The sequence below is a fragment of the Strix uralensis genome, chromosome 4 (genome assembly GCF_047716275.1).
Source record: "Strix uralensis isolate ZFMK-TIS-50842 chromosome 4, bStrUra1, whole genome shotgun sequence".
Classification (NCBI taxonomy): domain Eukaryota; kingdom Metazoa; phylum Chordata; class Aves; order Strigiformes; family Strigidae; genus Strix; species Strix uralensis.
The window spans coordinates 92911504-92931687 of record NC_133975.1 but is presented as its reverse complement, the minus strand read 5'-3'; the positions used below and the strand labels follow the sequence as shown (position 1 = coordinate 92931687).

The 20184-nt window shown below is 40.3% G+C and overlaps 1 protein-coding gene across 3 annotated transcripts in view; it reads right to left on the bottom strand.

Annotated features, from left to right (window-relative positions):
* The window catches only part of MIDEAS (mitotic deacetylase associated SANT domain protein), a 57460-nt gene that overhangs the window by 23667 nt on the left and 13609 nt on the right, over positions 1 to 20184 (bottom strand). For all 3 annotated transcript variants that reach the window (XM_074867908.1, XM_074867910.1, XM_074867909.1), the window contains exon 2: positions 1688 to 3380. In XM_074867908.1, the coding sequence (XP_074724009.1) occupies positions 1688 to 3145 (1458 nt within the window). In that variant the 5' untranslated portion in view covers positions 3146 to 3380. The remainder of the gene's footprint in view (positions 1 to 1687; positions 3381 to 20184) is intronic.

Here is a 20184-nt window from a genome sequence, read left to right as displayed (position 1 = left end):
ACCACTCTCCTCCAGTAAACATGTTTCTTTTTCTCCCTCACATGATATCCAGCCACCTTAAAGATGTAAAATCCATCAGACCTCAGGTAAGAATTTTAACATCTTTCAAAACCTCATCCTGGAAGCCTGAAGAGATCTAAACATAAAGAGTTCTTCTGCCTAGTGCCATCATGGAAGCAAACAAGCTGCTTGCATAACTGCAAAGAACAAAAGAGTATCTGTCAAAACACTCCCATGTTCAGTCTTTACATTGTGAATCAAGCTGCAAGTAGACATGCCTTCAAATGGCCAATTTCTTGCTTTGCCTCTCAGGGCCTGTTCCTAGATGCTCTATTGGCTTTTTCTTGCCACTGTGTTGGTGATCAGTCTGCAGTGTGAATTGTAGGCCTTCCTGCAATATAACCATACAAAGGCTGGGAGAGTATGAGCAAATAGCTTAATAACTACTACTAGGTTTCTATCAAATTTGCTTGTTCAACTGGAGTTATGAGCAAAAAGGATTAAAGACAGCATCAGCAGTCACTGGTTGTTGTCTGCTCTGCAAGAAATGGAGTAGGCTTTGGATATTTGCCTCATTGTTTATTAGTTCAGTTCTTTCACTCAAATAGCACATCCCTCTAAGGAAGGGATTGGAAAAAACAGCCACAGACAGACTAGGAAAAAAATGATGACGAGAACAAGAGAGGGAATAAAGTTCCCTTCCCTTTGTTGTCTGGCTGGGCAGCAACTCAAGTGGCAAAACTGTACATAGAAGTAGCTTATGCTCTAACACTCACACTTCATCAGCCTCTTGCAACAAAGCTTCCAAAGAAAAGTTATCTTTACTTCTCATGAGAGACACTCAATGAAAGATTAGTCAAACCACAACTGAAAGAAAAGTTCCAAAAAGCTCTCAGAAAAACCCCACCACTTGCCTCCCCTAGGCTAATTAATTTTGAACCCTGTCATCTTGCTGTACGGAATACATACTGTACAGTTCAGACTGATGGGACACCGAAAGGATAAGAGTAGTGAACTACCTAATCAGCCAACACTAAATTTTTTTCCCATCAAGCTCTACAGGCACACTTTGTCCTCAGGTTACCAATCTACAAATATCCGCTGCAGGTCATTCTCAGAAACAGGATACCGCATCAGACAGACCTTTGTTAGGCCTGGTATAATCTCTTCATGTAAGTGAGGCTTCCTCAGGCTTTTAATATTTGGGAAATATTGAACGTGTAAATTGCATTATGTAGTTTTTAGATAGCAGAGTTTAGAAAACACTTCAACTGCTAGAACTGAAAAACTGGCAGGTAAGCAACAGTCTTTTAACGTAAAAGAATGTTAAATTGGTAAAAAGACACAAACTGGACTGCTTATACTTGTCTCTCTAAATTCCTGATCAGCTTGAGGCCTAAGCTGAAAATGTCCACATTTTGAAGCCCTAGGCTAAAACCACATTCAGTATTAGTGAAATAAAACTGCCCTTAGGTGGTTTCACTGCACTAAGAGGTCTCTATTCTCTGACATCTACAAATCACAGCAGCTGAACTTATATGCCACCACTCCAGAGCTGCCCTTGCTGTACTACAATACATCTTGCACCAAGATATCAATCTATCCTGCATATGTAGATAAATTCCTTTCATTTCAGTCCTATTTTGTAGTCTAAAACATGCTATATTGGTTAGGATGTATACCTTACCTTTACATTCTGAAGAGAAGCCAGCTCAACAGCTTTTTGGGCCAAAGTTAGCAAATTGGCTTCTTGAGATACACGCCGTCTCCGTCGTGTACTCTGGATTACACCACCTCGGACACCCTGAAAATCATTAGTTCTCTGAGCGTTTTCTTCAGCTGCTTCTGCCTGTTTCTCCCCATCTCTACCGTTCTGGGCTGTGGCTTGCCTGTCTGTTTCCATCTGGCACAGCTCACTGTTGACCGGGACATCCTTCTGCCCCAGATCCATTCTCTTGGGGTGCGAATAGCTACTTTTGTTGTGGGCCAGTGATTCAGGTGGCTGCTGTAATGGGACCTCTTGCTGATGTGTTTGCCAGTGATGCAGAAATAAATTGCTAGGTTGCTCTTCTGCCTGCTTGGAAGCCAACGCTTCTCCTGCAGATGTCAGCAGAACACCTTCTTTGGACAGTCTCCGTGACCTTCTTGGAAAGGGAATCTGGGTCTGAGGTAGCACAGTCTGTTGGTTCTGCTCTGTTAGAGCCTTGAATAGTTCCTGGTTCCTCTCTGTTTGCTGAAACTGGTGTGCCATCATGTGATGCTGAGGTGCTGCAGCTGCCACATGAGGCTGTGCTATGGAAGTAGTTTGCTGCAGACTGAAGGCTTGTGTGGCAGCCTGTTGCTGCTGCTGCTGTTGAGGATAGAAGTTTTCAAACAGTTGTAGCTGGGGAAGAGCCTGCTGTTTTTGTTGAGCAGTAAATGCTGGACTGGAAGAAGCTGGGGCCTCTTGAAAGACATGTAACAATTCAGGAAGACCCTGCTTTTGGCCTTGGTGACCAAACGCAAGTTGGAAAGGCTGTAATGGCAGACTCTGATTCTGCTGCTGCTGTTTCTGCATCTGATGAAAAGAATTCATTTGAGCTTGCTGTCTAACCAGGGCTTGCTGTTCCAGCTGAGCCTTCTGGGACATCATCTGCTGGACAGCATCTCCATACAAGTCCAGCTGTGACACAAACACTCCTTTCTCTTGACTTCTTTTAAGGGCTTCTGGGTGGCCATAGAAGCCTGGGGCACCAGCATTGGAGTGAGGTCCTTTTGGGTTGCCCCCAAAAACCATACTGTGGTTCCACATCGAAGGTGGAGACTGCCAGTGGCTGTCACCCCTCTCTGGCAACCGGTTTCCCATTAGTGAATTCTGCCATTTGACAGCTGTTACTGTCTGGGGCATCATCATTGATTCTGCCCGATCGTGATTGTAAACAGAGTTCATCAAAGCAACATTGTTGGGGGCACTTGTTAATCCTCCTGCATGAGAAATCTCCATGGTTTGGGAGACCGGTATATTCCCACCATGACCATAGTACTGTCCTTCCTTAAGCTGCTGCTGCGGTTCTTTTGATGACACAGCTATTTCCTGCTCATTAAAATAGGCAATTCGTTTCCCAGTCCTTTTGCTTGAAGACTTTTGCTGAGCCTGAAGATTCATGGTTCAGTCTGTTCTCCCAGTTGCACACACTGTATTTACAATCCACCCATCCCTGAGGTTGGGGGAGGAAAGGCACGGAAGTCTCTCTTTTCCATTCAGTTTTAGTAATAAAGGGCAGGAAAGAAGTCCAGATGAAAGTACATCCACTTCCTTTTTCTTCGTGTGTTTCTCCCACTTCTTTTCACTCTTATCCTTTGTGGTTCAGAGGTCAGTAGGGTCCAGTTAGCTACAGGTCCTGAAATAGAGAAGCAATTGCAATGAATCATCAACAGACATAACTGGCATATAAACCCTCACGCGGTAAGCAACAATGTGTATGTCTGTCCCATTTCCCATGGAAATGAAATCAGGATAGTATGTGTAAGAAATAATAGATCTGACCTGCTAGAAGAATGTAAACCAAAACAGCTTAGTTTTACAAAACAGATACCACACTGTATTTGCATGATGCAAACTCCCAATTGCACACAGACTTCTGACTAATCACTCAAGCTCATCACGAAGGTTTTTCTCTTAAACTCCCTCTCATCTGGCCAATTACTTCTACGTCTTCCTGTAGCCAGTATAATCTGTTTTTAATCTGAACTCAAAAACACAAACCAAAAAACCCCTCATGACTTGCCAGAAGAAAAATAACGTGTCAGGCCACATTTCCCAAGGACATTTAAAACATAAGACAAGTACACGAAAGCTGCAGCCAAACACGCAGCAAGATGCTCAAAGTCAGTGTTTTGAAGGAAAGGATCAGGCAGCAGTCCATCATTCACTCCCCCTCCCCCGATCATTACAGTTGCTTTCCAATTAAGAACTGCCCACCAAGGACCCAAGCGCTGAAGACAGGGCCTGCTCAACCTGTTGCCCTCCCAGATGCTTTCTTCAACAGCTGAAAGCAACTGCTCCTGCTCAGGTCACACTCATGGAAAAGTAGTTCAGGCAGATTGTTACAGCTGCTCCTGGACCCCAGCAAGTATCTGTTAGTGTAAAGCTACAAACATAACAGGAGAAAGCCTTTCTGGTACATGCAGTCTGGGACAACTCTACCCTCCTCTTCTACAGAAAAAAGCTATCCACAAAATAAAAAAACCTAGTTTGCAGGATTAAGGTCTATTGTGTTAAGACATACACTAGTATTTCTATTAAGACACCTAAAACCTTTTAAGAAGTTTAGTTTTAAATTTAATTAAATTCTTAAACTACTACTAACACTCAAGTTATTAAGTGTAAGTCTCCATTACTATCTCTTTTCAATATGCACTGTTCCACTTCAAATCACACTGCCAATATATTTCAGAAATATTTAAATAAATTGTTAAATCCTATTGCATCCCTTCTGCTATAAAATCAGGTTTCTCTTGAGTGGAGCAGGTAAGACTAACACATCCCTCCAATGAAACCTGCAATACATTTATCTCTCTCTTGAAAGAGCTCAAACAAATGAATTCATGACAATCCTTGATTAGGACTAAACTGTGATATATGAAAGCTTTGCTTGTGTTTTGCTTCATTTGTGTCTTTATTTCCCCAAGACTCCCTAACTGCTTCCCTAGGCCTCTGTCTTCTAGGTAAGATTAAGATGCTCGTTAGGCTTCCTACATAAATCACTGATAACCGAGACTCAAGACCTTCAGTGGACACTTGGACAGTTCCTGGAATGTGCAAACTAATATAGGAGGGACTCAAACGAATACAGAGACCCTGTAATGAGAAGGATGATTTTTGCTGATTGAGGAAGACGACACCTGGACTTTACTTCACAGCGCATGCTCTGGAAAGAAGGTCAACTAGCGATCACCATGAGGAAGACTACTTACTTCTTCCCTCAACCACCAAAGACCCCCAACAGAACTTAGGACACATGCTCAAAGGGGTGTCAACTTATGTAAATGGCTTCCAAGAACTCATTATCATAAGACATCCCTTCCTATAATGAATATGTATGATTTTTAAGTATGTAAACTGATGTCCCTTACTAACTCAGGGGAGCCCTTATGGTGGAGAATCCCCAGGGCGACCCCAGTGCTGCTGATAAAGAATACCTGCTTAACAGTAAAAAAACTTTACTGTTGAGTCAATTTCTTTGTTTCACTCTCTAAAATGAAAAATATTAAAAACAAAAGCATACAGCACACTGAAGTCCTGTAACGTGAGCTTCCTCTAAACAGATATGGCTACAGTGCAGATTTTAATACTGGGGTTGGGAGCATGAGGAGGAAAAGACAAAAGAGTTTAACTTACGCAACTTCCACCTCAGAGGCCACGCTTGGCTTCAGTGCTACTGGAACCATGGGCCTGTGTTTCAGAGCGAAGTGACTCACTTCCTCAGGCTGTTACATAGCTGTTCCCCCCCACGCTCCCTCCCCCTTTGCCCTGGCTACAAACCATGGACCTCTGCCACCCCGTATCACAGAGCCAGGGCGTTCCTCCCTCCTCTAAGCACAATGTCTCGGCTCATTTTCCAGTCCTCTCTCAACAGGACAAAAATAACCCTTGGAGAAATTATGGACACGTGAGATGGAAAATTCTCTCTAAACTGCAACTGGTACACAAATGAGGATTTAATAAAGTAAGTTTTTCCTATTTCAAAACTTCATTAGGAGTGGAAAAAACATCGTACAGCAGGAAACTGGATCCCTGGTAGCAAAAATGTAGAGGTAGAAAGGTTGCTATATGCCTCTCAGGTGCATTAATGTTATATTCTCTCCTTGCTTTTTGGAGCACTGCTACAAATGTAACAGAGCTAACAGCTAAACCACAATACCTGAGGTAATACTACTAACAGTGGTTTCTGACACTGTCTTATTTTCTGAAATCACGAGCTATTTTTCTCTCCAAACTAGACCGCATTGTAACAGTTTTTCTTCCACTGATGCTTGAGTGCTTTTGTGTTGATCACTCACAAAATTCTGATAAAAAAATGCAAGTTTTTCTGTATATCAGAAGACATTATCATTAGATCAAGTTTAAATCTGCCAGACAACCTTTAGAAGCTCTGCTGTAGATTGTCTACACTTTGAGGAAGAATGCAATGATAACTGCCCAAAAGCCAGCATACGACCTCAAGGGTCCTTGTTTAACCCTTCTAAAAAAAAAAAAGAAAAGGAAAAAAATGGGGGGGGGGGGGGGGAACAAAAACAAACAGCTGATTATGTTCTTAATAGAGATGGCTGAGATTTGCAACTACCACACACAAGTATCCAGAGACCTTCAGAAAGAGGGGTCTCCAATTGGTGAGAAAGTGCTGCATTAGCACAGCTCTCCAAACCCTGCACTTGTGTGGACTTTGGCTTTGTTTTTTCCATTACTAGATAAGAAGCCACCAGCATTGCAAATCCTAACTCAGACCAGTTTAGAACTGCACCTATCTAGGAAAGAGATGTAACAAAAGTATTAAGATGCCAAGTTTACCAAAAAGTAAGTTCAGAAATAACCTAAAGGAGGAAGAGGAATACGTACTTGTGTTCCATAAAGAGAGTCTTAAAAAAATATTATATGCCTCTTAAAGAAGTTATCTTGTCACTTAAGAAGACACTAGTGACTGAAGAACAACTGAAGTTACAGCAGCACAAAAACCAGGATACTGAAATGACATTACTGAGGAGGAAAGAGATTTAAGGCACTTTGAACAAACTCACTTACTGAACAGCCCAGTTCTCCCAGTTGCATGCAAAAATAAATCCCAGCTAAGAGGTCATCAAGAAATAAAAGAGGATTTGGTGCATCCAGTATCACAAAACTAGCTTTTTAGACTTTCTTTCTATATAGAAAAACTGCAGAAAAATATGTTGTAGGTCACCCTAATAATAATAGTCCGTAGTTCAAGCTGAAGTGATAGATGTTCAAGCTGCAGCATGACTATGCTCCAGGAAAGCTCACACTTGGCAGCTTCATTGGCTGAGCACTGCTGGCTCTGTGACTAAGCAGGCTTCCCTCCCTGGGGTTGAGAGATGAGCTCACAGTATCATCATCCTAGCCAATTACCAGCTTTGGGGGTTTTTTGTTTTGTTTTACTTTAAATTCAGCACAAGAGTCGGCCTGCAGTAGCACAGTAAAATGGCAACACACTTCCAGGCTTAAGTGTGCTTTGGAGCAGTACACCCCTGACCATTTCTTACTTTTGAATCAAGCAGTGCCAGTTCTGATACTGTAATTCCCAGAAGATACTATGTCTTGCCTCCAAATATACTGAAGTGTTATGATACCTTGCATTTCTTTCACACTTCACAGAGAAAAAGCAGAACCTAGCATCAGTATATTTTGTCTTAATAACTCTAAGATTTGGCATGCAACATCATCAGTTATTTTCACTTCCAGGAACTTCTGGCATGCAAGAACATCCCTCGAACTTTCTTCAATTGAATACAAATTGTATGTCACCTCCTTTAATGCTGTAAATATTTTCCGATTTCTAAGGAATTTTTCGTGTTGCAAGGCTTTCTCATCTAGACCTAAAAAAAATGTCAAATTAGATACACTTTTACCCAGTGGGCACTTACGCAGTATTTTCTGGAATGAAAAAAACATTAGCAAAGTAACCTATTGCACCTTATTGAGAGAAGTTAGAGCTAGCATTTTTAGCTAAAACTCCAGCATATCTGCACTAGAGTGTTAAAGAAAATCATAAAAACATATAAAACACCACATGGGCAAAGCCTCCTGAGGGACTTAAGTATACAACAGGACTGAGGAGTCTGCCTGCATCCAGGATGCTGTTCTCAAATTAATAAAGTCCTTTCAAAGCAGAGATATCTGAGGACTGCAGTGCACCGGCACTCCAAACCACTCACTAGGCTGGTACCACCCCTGAGCATCCATTAGCATATTTTACTCAACCCAAAGTAGGTTCTGAGAATCGTTCAGACATGCCTATCTGTTGCAACCATCTTGTCCCAGTTTATCATGAGCCCAGAGAGTTTGCTATACAACCTTTTTAATGTATTTTTTTAAATTAAAGTTAAAAGGTTATTTGATTTAGAGGACAAATTAAAAACACTCAGTTGCAACCACTTAAAATATCTTTATCTCCCTTTAAAACTTTTTGCCTGTATATTTAATAATCATCCACCATTATTCAATTTCTTTAAATATTCTCCTCACTAAGTATGTGTATATTTGTACAATTTCACGTATCAAGTTCACGACCTCACACACTGTAGTAACCTTAAACTCCACTCTTCAGCCCACCTGTTGAGGGCTGTGCTGTCCTGTGCTTTGCTTAGTTCATTTGCTACACCACCTATATTTGGCACGATAAGCAAGTTTAAATTTTGCACATTCCTAATCTTCTTTGAGATCATTTGCACACAATTCTCTCTGACAGTATGCTGCAGAAATGACTTGGGAAAGGCTCTGACTTCACACACCTTGGCAAAGTTAACAATGCAGAAAATAATAAGTGATCACAATCTTCTATTTCACCACTTTAACCTTAGCTTTTAAATACTTCAAATTTTTTTCACATGAAAAATCAAAAGTGTTCCTGGGTTCTAGCTAATGTACATTCTCAGCCTTAACTGCAACAATGCTGTCACAGTTCCTTACGAGAAATATGTCAAATTAGAGTGATGAGAATCACTTCTCACTAAATCCTCCTGCTGCCAGCAACTCAAGTTACTGATCTCCCTGTAAGAAGCTATCACTTTTAATGATGATGAACAGGTTCCAAGAACAAATTTTACATTTAAGTCAAACACAGCAAGCTACTCAGTGTCCTTCTGAGACAGAGCAATCGAGCCTTCCTTCTCTAATTTGCTCATTATGATGATCAAATTCCACATTTATGAAACAGGCAAAGAATCATGACACGCATTTTACCAATGAGGAACAAAAACAGAGGAACTAACTCTCTTCTAAGATCACACAACAAACCAGGTCAAAACTCAAGAACAGAATATAGGATACTTAGCTACCAGCTCCTCTCCAATCCCACAAGAAAACATGGGTTTAAATCTACATGCAAAAGATAAAAATTGGGTGCCCTATTTACACATGTGCAGAAAGGGCAAAGAAAATTTAATTCCTCCAGTGCAATAGCAGGGCAGAGATAGTTCAATAAGGTAGGCTTTATTTCTGGTTTTGGCAGTTTGTTTTTTTTTAAATGACTGGAGACTTACAGGGCATCACAAACAAGAAACTTGTTCCAAGTAACAGAAATTTGTCCCTATGAAACCACCACCTATGAAACCACCACCACCACCTATTGCAACAGTCTTGAGTAAGAACTAAGAAAGCAATGAAAACATGGGACAGTTTTTGTGTTTGGTAGAAGACTTGCAAAGCTTACTGCATAGCTTACCCATATCCTATGCTTACCCTGCTGTATATGAAAATAGCTTCAATCTCTCCCTCAAAAGCCTCTCCTGCACACTCACTTTGTCACATTTTCCTCCAGACAGTTAGCTACATCAAAATTCCTGCAGATTGTTTGCAACCTCCCACTCACCACCTTCAGACACCTTGAACAGGAAGGATAACAGCACAGCTTTCCTACACATCACTTGGGAGGGAACAAGAAAAAACAGAAAACAGACCATGTTTATAAATTCTGTACAGCAAAGTACAGCAATCTATCTTCTGAAGAAAGGCTGGGGAAAGCTCAAAGCAACCGAGAAACACAACATTGTCCAAGAAAGCCAAAAACGTAAACGGAGCATGATGGTTTTATGTCCCTGTCACCTTATCCCAAATGGTACAGCATTTTCCACAGATATCTAGAAAGCCTATCTCTAAAGCGAAAGGTGTATTTTCCAGGAGTCTAGCACCACTGAAGAGCAGCGACTGAAGCCCAAAGTGAACACGCAAAACCAACCAACTAAACAGTCTCCAGTTTAAAAGCAGCCCACTACAAAAGAGTATAAGTAGGTGACAACCATCCACCCCCAACACCTCCAAGTAAGAAACGAATCTAGGGAACTGTATCAGATAAAAGCCCTAGAATCAATAAAGCCTACGAAATGGGGAAGGCTTACTTATTTGCATAACACTGCATAGCAAAAAAGAAACTCTACAGCCCATAAATAGGGGCAAAGAGATCAAAGGAAAAGTGCTTCACAGACAGACAGACAACAAAAGGGAAAACACTGCATCCAGGAAGTTTGACAACTTCCACTGTTGCCTGAAGCTGCTTGCCTGGGGCTAGCAAACACATACCTAAAGTAGCACACATCGAAAACATTTATGGCCTACCCAAATTTTCACATGATTGGCCCACTTCTATTGGGAAGAAAGACTGAAGCTATGACTAACTTCAACAGCATGGTTAAAATTACTTTGCTACCACTTTCACTTCCCCATTTTCAGAGGCTGGGAATTGATAAAGCTGTATTAAACCACTGTACTAACCTGAGATTCAAAAGTGAAATCCATTAGCTCTATAACGTGAAGCGGGGAAGACAATGGTCATGCTGAAGGACCATGTGCCAGCAAAATCAGGTAGCTTGTATTGCACTACCAGATGTGACAAACTACTGCTCCAGTCTAGATCATTCCTGACATTCAGCATCATAAGCTAATTACCTACAGCAACCACAATAACACAAAATGTAGAATTAGCATATCGTTTGGGGAAAATATACATACCTAAGTAGAAAATATTAACTACACCACACGAACTAAGCAAACCAAGGAGAAATACAAAGCCTTAAGTAAAATATTCTGGTCTATTACAGTGAAGGAAAGGCAGTGAAAATGTGTTCTCATAGATGTTATTTAATTGAGTGGCTTCTTTTCTGTTCAAACGGTCTTAAAATTCACCTAAGCATGCACTGTGATTGTATTTTGACCTTCTCTTGACACCCATGGACATGGTTTTATTTATCCCCTATCACCACAATTTTCCACATTCCATCTAAACACACGGATGCATTCTAGTATGCAGGACGTTATAAAGAAAGATTTTTAGTTTTCGAATTACAGGGTCTGAACCCAAAACAGATGCCCCTCAAAAGGAAGTTTTCAGATAACAGTTCTATGAGAAGGGAGATGTGTACTTTCAAGGAACACTCGAAAAATAATCTATATTTTGGGTTGTCTCCCTCAATTCAAGCTGTAAGCTTGGTACAAGTACTGGAGGTTAGTATCTCAAAATACACCTGGGATTTTCCACATAATTTTGTTTTAAAGGGATGAGAGAGATACAAAAAGTTGTTACAAAGAAAAAAAACGCCCATTAAGTGCTGATTAGTCTTGTGGTTACAACAAACAAGCCAGGCAAAACCTGGCTTACACAAACAGCTCCACCAGAAAAAAAATCACCATGGATGAGGAAGAAAAACTATTAAAAAGACAGACTGGAACTTTAAAATTTAGCAGATTATTAAACAAACAGAAGGGAAAAAAAACCCACCCTGATTTATTTTTAAAGGAACTGAAAATGTTGTTTCTACCAGCTATTGAAAAGGTACTATAGCAAATACAAGTTAGATCCTCAATTAATTTATCCTCAAGCAAAACTTTGAGTGGTATTTCCAAAATAATTGAAATTTTGCCCAAACGTCATTCTCATGAAAAGATTCATGATTTGCACCAGACTCATCTTTTGCCTTGCACAGCAACAACATGCACTTAGAGAGAACTATGAGAAAGAGACAGCTACGTAAACTGGACTTTTGTAAACAAATGTGCAGGAAAGCCCACCTTCATAAATGGCTTTGCAACACAGTGCAGGCTTACCGTTTAACAGAATAGGTATATCATACATTTCTTAAATTAGTTAATGTTTATAAACTGCACTGAAGTTAGGATTATTAGTTGTTATAATCTGTCATCATGATAAATACCATGATCTGAAGAGGCTTGGGCAGCCCCAGAGCACAGAAAGAGCACAGCAATTAAGGAGTATAAAACACTGCTTTCAGGCTTTGTAAAGTTACACAAACATACTATTCTTTCCCACTGGAAATCAGTTAACAGTTCTTCTAGTTGTAAGCACTTAGATAGCTATTTTAAACTTTTTTGTTTAGAGCTGTCACGGAAGGCAGTTGCTAGCAACAGAGAGACCAATACTCCAATATGCAGGAATCTCAGCAGGCTCTAAAGTCAGAATGGCAAAGAGCAGGCCAAAAGCTTCTCCCTGCCCTGGCATTCACATAGCTGACATAACCACACCACGTCCTTCGTGCCGAATGCCTCTCCCGCCACAAACACATCAGCTGCAGAATTGCATGGATACACCCCAGAGACAGACAAAATCTCTGCACTTTAGCCCGGAGAAGAAAACACATCTGAATGTGCTGAGCTGCAACAGGAAAGACTGCTGCAGGTTCAGTTGTTTCCGTCTTGGCCTCTTCAGCACTCCATCACAAAACCAGACATATGTAGGTGTGCAGTGTATGGAATACCACAGTCTGAGTGCTTCACAGATTCCCTTCAAGGTTTTGCAAGAGGTAATGGCCTACAAATAAGGGAAGAGAAAGGGGAAAGTGTGTAGAGATGGTGATACTTTCCATTCCCAGAGGCTTCTTCATGAAAGACATAAACGCACTCCAATACCTAGACCATGGCTCTCAGCAGAGACACTCTTGACACCATCAAGCAGGCATCATTACTCACCCAAGTCTGGCTGGAGAATAGCTGGGACTAAGCCATAGGTAGAACCTCAGGGGATCTGGGATCAATTTCCAGCTCTGCTACAGACATGCATCTTAAGCAAGTCACTTCAGATCAGTTCATAAAATGAGAATAATACCCGAAAGCCAATACACTGAAATTCATAAAGTATTTTGAGGTCATGAAAGTCATATTATCTTTAACAGTACCCACTAACAGGCTAGATGGGGATTCTTCCACAAAGAGCTTAGAACTTAAGACATGATGCAACAGGGTAGCAATAACTAAAGAAGAGCGAGGGGGACAAGAAATGAGGTAAAAAGGTCACACAAATAATAACATAGTTGGTTCCTTTGTCATATGACTGCCTCTGCCTCACTCAGCCCAGAAACATCTTTTTGTTTTTCAGCAGTTATCTAAGTTGAAGCACTGCTGATCTCAGTTTGCCCACATCCACACACTTGCAGCCAGACAGATGCCAGCACTGACTGAGCTAATCTATTCTAAAACTACTCCAGTAGTCAGTCTTTAACAGCACTGACAGGACTTCAGTTCAAATTTCTAAAATTATGTCTTTTAAGAAGTCTTGTGGTCACTGTTGAATGTAAAAGGTCTTCTTATTGTGCTGGTCTGTTATGAGGTACAGTAAACTCTCAGCCACAACTGGGGCTGTCAGGCATTACAACAATGCAGCTAAGCAAATGCACACGCCAGTTAATACTGGGGGTAGGAACACTGAAAGATATGGGCAAGCACAATCATCACATGGTGGAAACCAGAAAGGTTTGAAGAATACAGGGGCCCAGAGAGCACTCTGATTTCTGAATCTTTAATTAAAGAATCAGAGCATTCTTGGGCCCCCAGATTCAGAGCTCCCTGCTAGTTACCTGCCAGACACCTGTCTAATCTCCTCCTTTTAGCCACAGGGATTTCAGTGGAAGAAGGAAAGAGCAGATGGTTGGCACCAATACTGGATCAAATACAAAGCAAGCCTCTTTCATTTCTGTAGTGGCTTACTTGTACCCTTCCTAACATTATAATACACTTCCACAGCCTCATACATACTCAACAGCAAAGTCAGAAGCTTCCTAAAGCTTCAGCTCAACAAACCTACCTGAAACCAAACAAACCACCCATCCTGCACTCTATAACTAGAAAGGAAAAATGTCATTCAACAACAGCATGAGGAAAAGTGCCCTCTCTTAAGAACCCTTACAAAGCTATTTTAAATTGATCAAGACTCAGTTCTTAATAAAACACAAAACTGAGGTTGCAATGATCAAGTTCAATATTACAGCAAAAACTAAAGTTCACACATTATTCCACCCGCACATGGAATTCTATGAGCATTAAGCAAATCAGAAGTATACCATGCTTTTACATTTCCTCCTGAACTTACATAGTTCGCTCTGCGAATCCTGGAACAATATAAATACATTCTAATTGAAGTTATAACATTTTGGGTCAATAATCCCCCATTACACCATGAATAGCTGTATTTCCTGAAGATACACACTGTGTAATTGCTATTAAGAGGAGAAGTAAGTCCTTCCCAATGGCGAAAAATCAGTCCATAAATAATAGGAGAGTCACACAGGAACTCAGTAGAAAAGCCAGTAAGAGGATCAGTGCTAAACACTTCACCATCTCCAAAAGAAATCGCCAAGCCTTAAAAAAAAACTTTTATATATATATTTTTATATATATATATCCCTTACATAATATAGTTTTGACTCTCAGAATGAAAGGCTAATGAACTAATCACCCCTTCACGTGTATGGATTCCACTAACCTGATCCTCTCACACCAAAGAAAAAGAAATTAAGATTGATACTCCTTTAAAATCTATAACTCATCTCGTGGATTCTAAAGGATTTTTCCACACCAGCTAGATAGCATTATCTTCTTTCAGTTTACGTTCCACAGCTTCTCATGACTTTACTATTTTCAACAAATCTCCAAACAATAAGAACAAACATCCAGTCTCCCACCAGCAGGCTGACACTCATTACACAGTCCCCCCCCATTTGGGAGAGATCTTCACATCAACTGAGGCAGAAAAATATTCTACTAGTTGCCACACTGAAGATAAATTTAATTTGGGGAAAATAGTTGAAGAAACTTGCCCCCAAACAAACTTGATGTTATTAGAATACTTAATATTTATATAACACTTTGCAACAGTTAAAGCAACATATTAACACCAATTTATCCAACCTCACAACATGTGTCATGTGCAGCATTCTGTATTTTTAACAGGTAAACAGAGAGACAACACAGCCTGTCTTGCATTAAATGGGTAGCCAACAAGAGATTATTCTCCTGGAATTCCTTAGTCTCAGTTTTGTCCACTGTTCACTCCTTCATACTGTGTACATACAGACTGCATTTGCAAGATGTCAGGTAAAGCATCTTCATTTTGAACAGAAGCTCTAAAATTCAGAAACTGGTATAGAACACTACTTAAAATACTCTTAGAACTCTCCCCACCCTGATGTAAACATTAAGGCTATTTTGATATTCTGAATCACAGTGTCTTCCAAAGCACATAAAAGTTCACCCGCCCATATCTGTAGAAGAGCTCTAACATTAAGATATATATATGGCCATATCATACTAGAAATCTCTACAATACTCCACAGATGCAGTGTTATACAATGTCTTTGTGCAGTCCATAAGCTCTGTCTGGAACCACGGGCCAAGGGGAAAGGCTCTTCCACTTGCATGAACTGTACTGGTTGGGGGTTTTGTATTTTGTTTTTTTTAAGAAAATGACAAAACAAACTAGCCAGATGTACTCCTCTTATTGTCCATGGCTTCATTTCTTGCACTGTAGTACAGAAACTGAATTACAGCAATTCCTATTTTACACAGTTGCATGACCTCATAATCACTGTATAACAGCACTATATACTCTTTAATATACTTACTCTGGCAACGCCTCTTTAAGGAAGGGAACTACTATTATTTCCTTTTTATTGAAGAGGACTAAGAGAGAGAGACTATGAAGTGACTTGCCTTGAAGAGGTCTATGACAGAGCAGGGAATCCAACTCAGTGTCAAGCTAGTGCCCTATCCTTTCAATCATCTTTAGTTTCTTACTCAGTTTGAAATCCCATCCTAAGGATGGCTAAAGTGCAAATGAAACCTCCCTGAAACATTTCTTCCTATTCTAGCCTGTCCATGAGATTGTATCCCATGAATAATAATAAACTCAAGATAAGCATATAGCAGTCAATGCAGGTTTACTGTGAATCTAAAAATAGTTTTCTAGCTTTTATTAGAGTTGCCTCCTATAAGGCGTATAGGCATAGTGATACATTAGTCCCAGCTGCAGTAGCGTCCAGGGGACACAGAACAATTCAGGAATACTAGGCAAACCTATTCAGGTGCAAACATGACGTTATTACTCATTTTGTCTAGGGATTGGGTAACAACGCTGAAGAACCTCATCAAATCCCTTCCCTGCATGTAATTACAAATTCAAATGAAGAAAGAAGGGACAATATACTAATTTATAGCTATAAATAGATTAGCTTTGATATATATTTTCATGTGTTTACATCACTTATGATCACCATAAGCATAAAAGCACACTTTGGAATCAGAGAATAAAAAAAGGGGAGCTCTTAAATCCTGTAAGACAGTGCTTTTAGCAACTACCATGACATGTATATTCCTCCCATCTTTGCAACCTCCTTCCCGACAACCACTCCAAGGGAATAGAATTTTTGTTCTTTTCCCACAACTGCAACATCTAAGGCACCACAAATAAGAAACAGCTTTCAGCCCCACAAGAAACGGATGCGTCGGAGTTGCACGTGTTCAGAGCCCACCCATGCAGGGAACAAGCTTCAAACCCTTGAACCCTCTAAATGAAGCTTCTGTTTAACCCTGTCTCCAGCCAAGTTAAGAGCAAAACTCATACTGATTTTTAGCAGGAACATGGCAGAACTCACAGCAGCTGGTCTGCAGGAACAAGGACCCATTCAGGAGGGTCTGCGAAGGGGCTCTGCTGCTGCCACCACTGGCACTCCCGAGGCCCTGGAGGTGAGGGGGCACTACGGTCCTCAGCCCCACTTTTGCTCTGCAGCCACAAACATCAGACTTCTGTCATTTAAGGAGGGGTAGAACCATCACACATTTGGTTGTGAAACATAAAAAAGTGTCATGGAAAAAATAAAATAGGGGCCAGAGATTTTTAAACGCAAATGATAGAGATGAATTTGCAAGTCTTGTTTTTCCCCTTTCCATAAAAAGCTATGTATTTATAGCAGCTGCTTACCAAAAAAAAAAAAACCAAAAAAAACCAACAACAAAAAAGCAGCCTTGAGAGTTATGCATGAGGAATGCCAAGTCACAGTATTACTTGGAAAGAAAGAACAAGTACTAATTTGCACGTTAACTGTGATGAAATTCACCTATTACAGTAGATTAAGTTGTTAAGTCAATTCTGTTCCTAAACCTCCCACCACTTATATTTGTGGCTTTGTTCTCTCTCTTCCTTACCAAAAAATCTTGAACACTCAGCACAAAAGGTTCCCTTGCAGACAAAATGTGCTAAATCAGACATGAAAGTACTGTCAGAGCCACAAAACTGAACAAAAAAAAGCAGAAGAAAATTCACACTCATCACTACCTGCACATAAGACCATAAGGAAAAGAAGTTCAGATAAAAGAATGGCTTCTACATGTACACAGTTCCTGCATGTAGCAGGCTACTGGTATTATTGTAGTAACTTCTAAACTCGCTTTGCTTAAGCAAGGTTTCCATATTCTTCAGGTATCTTCAGCTCACCTTCTGCAAAATGTGGCATAAAGCTTCACAGTAGCATCTGCACAGAGACAGGGATTCCCCCAAGCAGCAGTTTCAGAGGCCCAGGGCTGAAGAATTTACCACTTTCAATTTTAGATTGAGGTCAAGTAAAATGGTTGGTTTCCATTCATGTTGCAACATGTGGGAAGCCAACACATGAGAAAAAGGTGAGATGACAAAGAACTAGCAGGAAAAAGAAAGCATCTCCCTTCTGAAACCAGAAGTGTATAGGTCCCTGTAGATGCCCCCCCTCTTGCACCCATGTTCCCAGTACATTTTGTCCATTTTCTAGAACACGATGCCTTCCAGTTAAATATATACTTATTTCCACAAAGGTATCATGGTAGGACAAACTGTTTCAAAAGACATGAACCACTCATCCAGTTAAGCAACTGTAATAACTTCTTAGTGTGCTTTTTTTTTTTAAAGTACCTTCTCACAATTGCTAATTTCTTTAATATAATTTTTTGACTTCTACCTTATCTGAAAGTAGTAGAACAGATTTGGACATAAAAAACCTACAACCAATAAAAAGAAGCTGTTTATCATTTTAGTTATACTTCTCAGATTCCTTCCTTGAAGAAATATAAGGTTTTCCCAAACATTTCACTTGTTAATATTTATCTTTTAATTTTATGCACAGGTATTTGCATGGTGAAGATGAATTGACATTTCTTTTTTTGATAGGAAAGAAATATTGTGTGTCAAATTTCTCAGTATCATTGGAGGAACTCCTTACAGTTTGAGAGATTGTGAATTCTCAAAAATCAATTGAAAAATTTCATATGCAATATGACACTGGATTCAGTAGACATTGGATTTAAAGGTTCAGGTTTTTAACGGCAGCAGTTGGAAAAAAAACCCCCACCTGTCAGTTGCTCAACTCCCAGTATCACTTCACTAGCGCTCTAGTCAAACTCTAAAATAAGCAGATCTGCAACTCTAATGATAAAAAAGGAAATTGCTTACCACATTCCAACTTTTCAAGCTTTTTATACCTTAAGCAAGTAAAGTGACACTTCTGGTGATCTTTGAATAAAGACTTTAAAATGGAGTCCACAGCAATAAAGATACTTTGCTTGCCTAGCTGCAATAGTAAAAGTTTCCTCAGTGGAACATGAACGCATTCTTTTCCTGTTCATTTTCTGTTCTCATTGTGGAGAACTAACTCTTCAGTAACAAAATCCACCCACTGTGTGTTTCTTGCTAATCTGCGTACTTACAACAGTCTCTACTATTGAAAGCAGTTTAGCTGTTTCACTAAACCAGCCTAGGAGTGATTTCCACAATCATTCTGGGGAGGAATGAGGGGAGATGTATACTTGTAAATGGTTAACACTCCCTCCCACTCCCTCCAATGGGCAAATTGCACACACACGCAAAAAGGCAAGGGAAATAATTAACCTTCCAACTCCTGAATTTCAGCTTCAATTCGCTGAAGTAGCTTCATGCACAAAATCGACATGTGGAAAGAATAATCAGTGGTGACCAACGTGCTGAGGGTTGTGGAAAACTGGCTTGTGGAGCACAGCGAGCTGTTGCCAGAGTTCTGCTGCAGTCTCTTCTGCTGCACAGCCCTCAGAGAACGTGCACCACAAAAGCAGCACCATGTCCTTCCTAGGCATTCTGGAAAACCTCAGTGTTTAAAAGCAATCGCTGACCACCTCTTCCCCCCCACGCTAAAGCTTAATAACTTTTTTCTTTTCCCCAAGAAAAAACGACAGACGTACATACAATTGCAAACGTATGCACTAACTTAAAAGTCACTTTTTAGTCTTTAAGGCATGCAGCTCCATCACATGGCCCTAAGGCCTCCTCTGGATACTGGCACCATTTCAGTCAGAAGATACAATCCATTTATTTTAAGACACAGAAGGTGTTATTTAAATCTACGTTTCCTTTCAGTTTGAAGCTGTCTTTTTAAAGCAAAATCCCATCAGTGACAACTCCCTCTTCATTAAAGTATCTTAGTATTTGAAGATCACGTGATGAACAATAGTTCATTAAAGTATTCACTAAAGAACTCCCTCACTCGTTACAGAAAAAAAAATAATCCTGGAATGATCTTATACCAGATCCACTATTTTAGCATCATAATTCCTTCCTGAAGAAGCAGCAGCTCTCGTAAGTGCTGTCTGCATATAATTTTAGCTCTGTACCTTGCTCTACTTTTTATAAAAATATTCTAGGAAGTGTATCTGTAATTACTAAATATCTCCCAAATTTACATTCTTTTTTTTTTTTAATATTATTTTTCTATTAAACCAAAATGAAATCTCTATTTTGGAGGTGGCAAGACCCTGGGTTTCCCCCTGGCAGGGGAAGGCTATCCCCCACCCCCCCACTCTCTTGGAGCATACTGACATCCAGTATGTTAGCACCTCTGGCACACACACCTCTGTTACCCAGGTCCACTCACACTGCTGTAAAAGAACTGCTCCCAGACACTTTTGTAGGCATCTGGGGACCAATAAATTTTAATGTACATTGCTCCTGTAGTTCATGGCCTGTATCTCCCTAGCTCCTTTAGTTTTTCAAACTCCCTAAGATGCCTATCCGATTCCCACTAGGCAGGAGTAGTGCTCTCCAATCACTGCTGCAAGAAGCTAGCATAAGCACAGATTTCCATTTATAGCTTTCTACTAAAAAGTTTTTTTCTCTTGCTGAGGCAAACACTGGC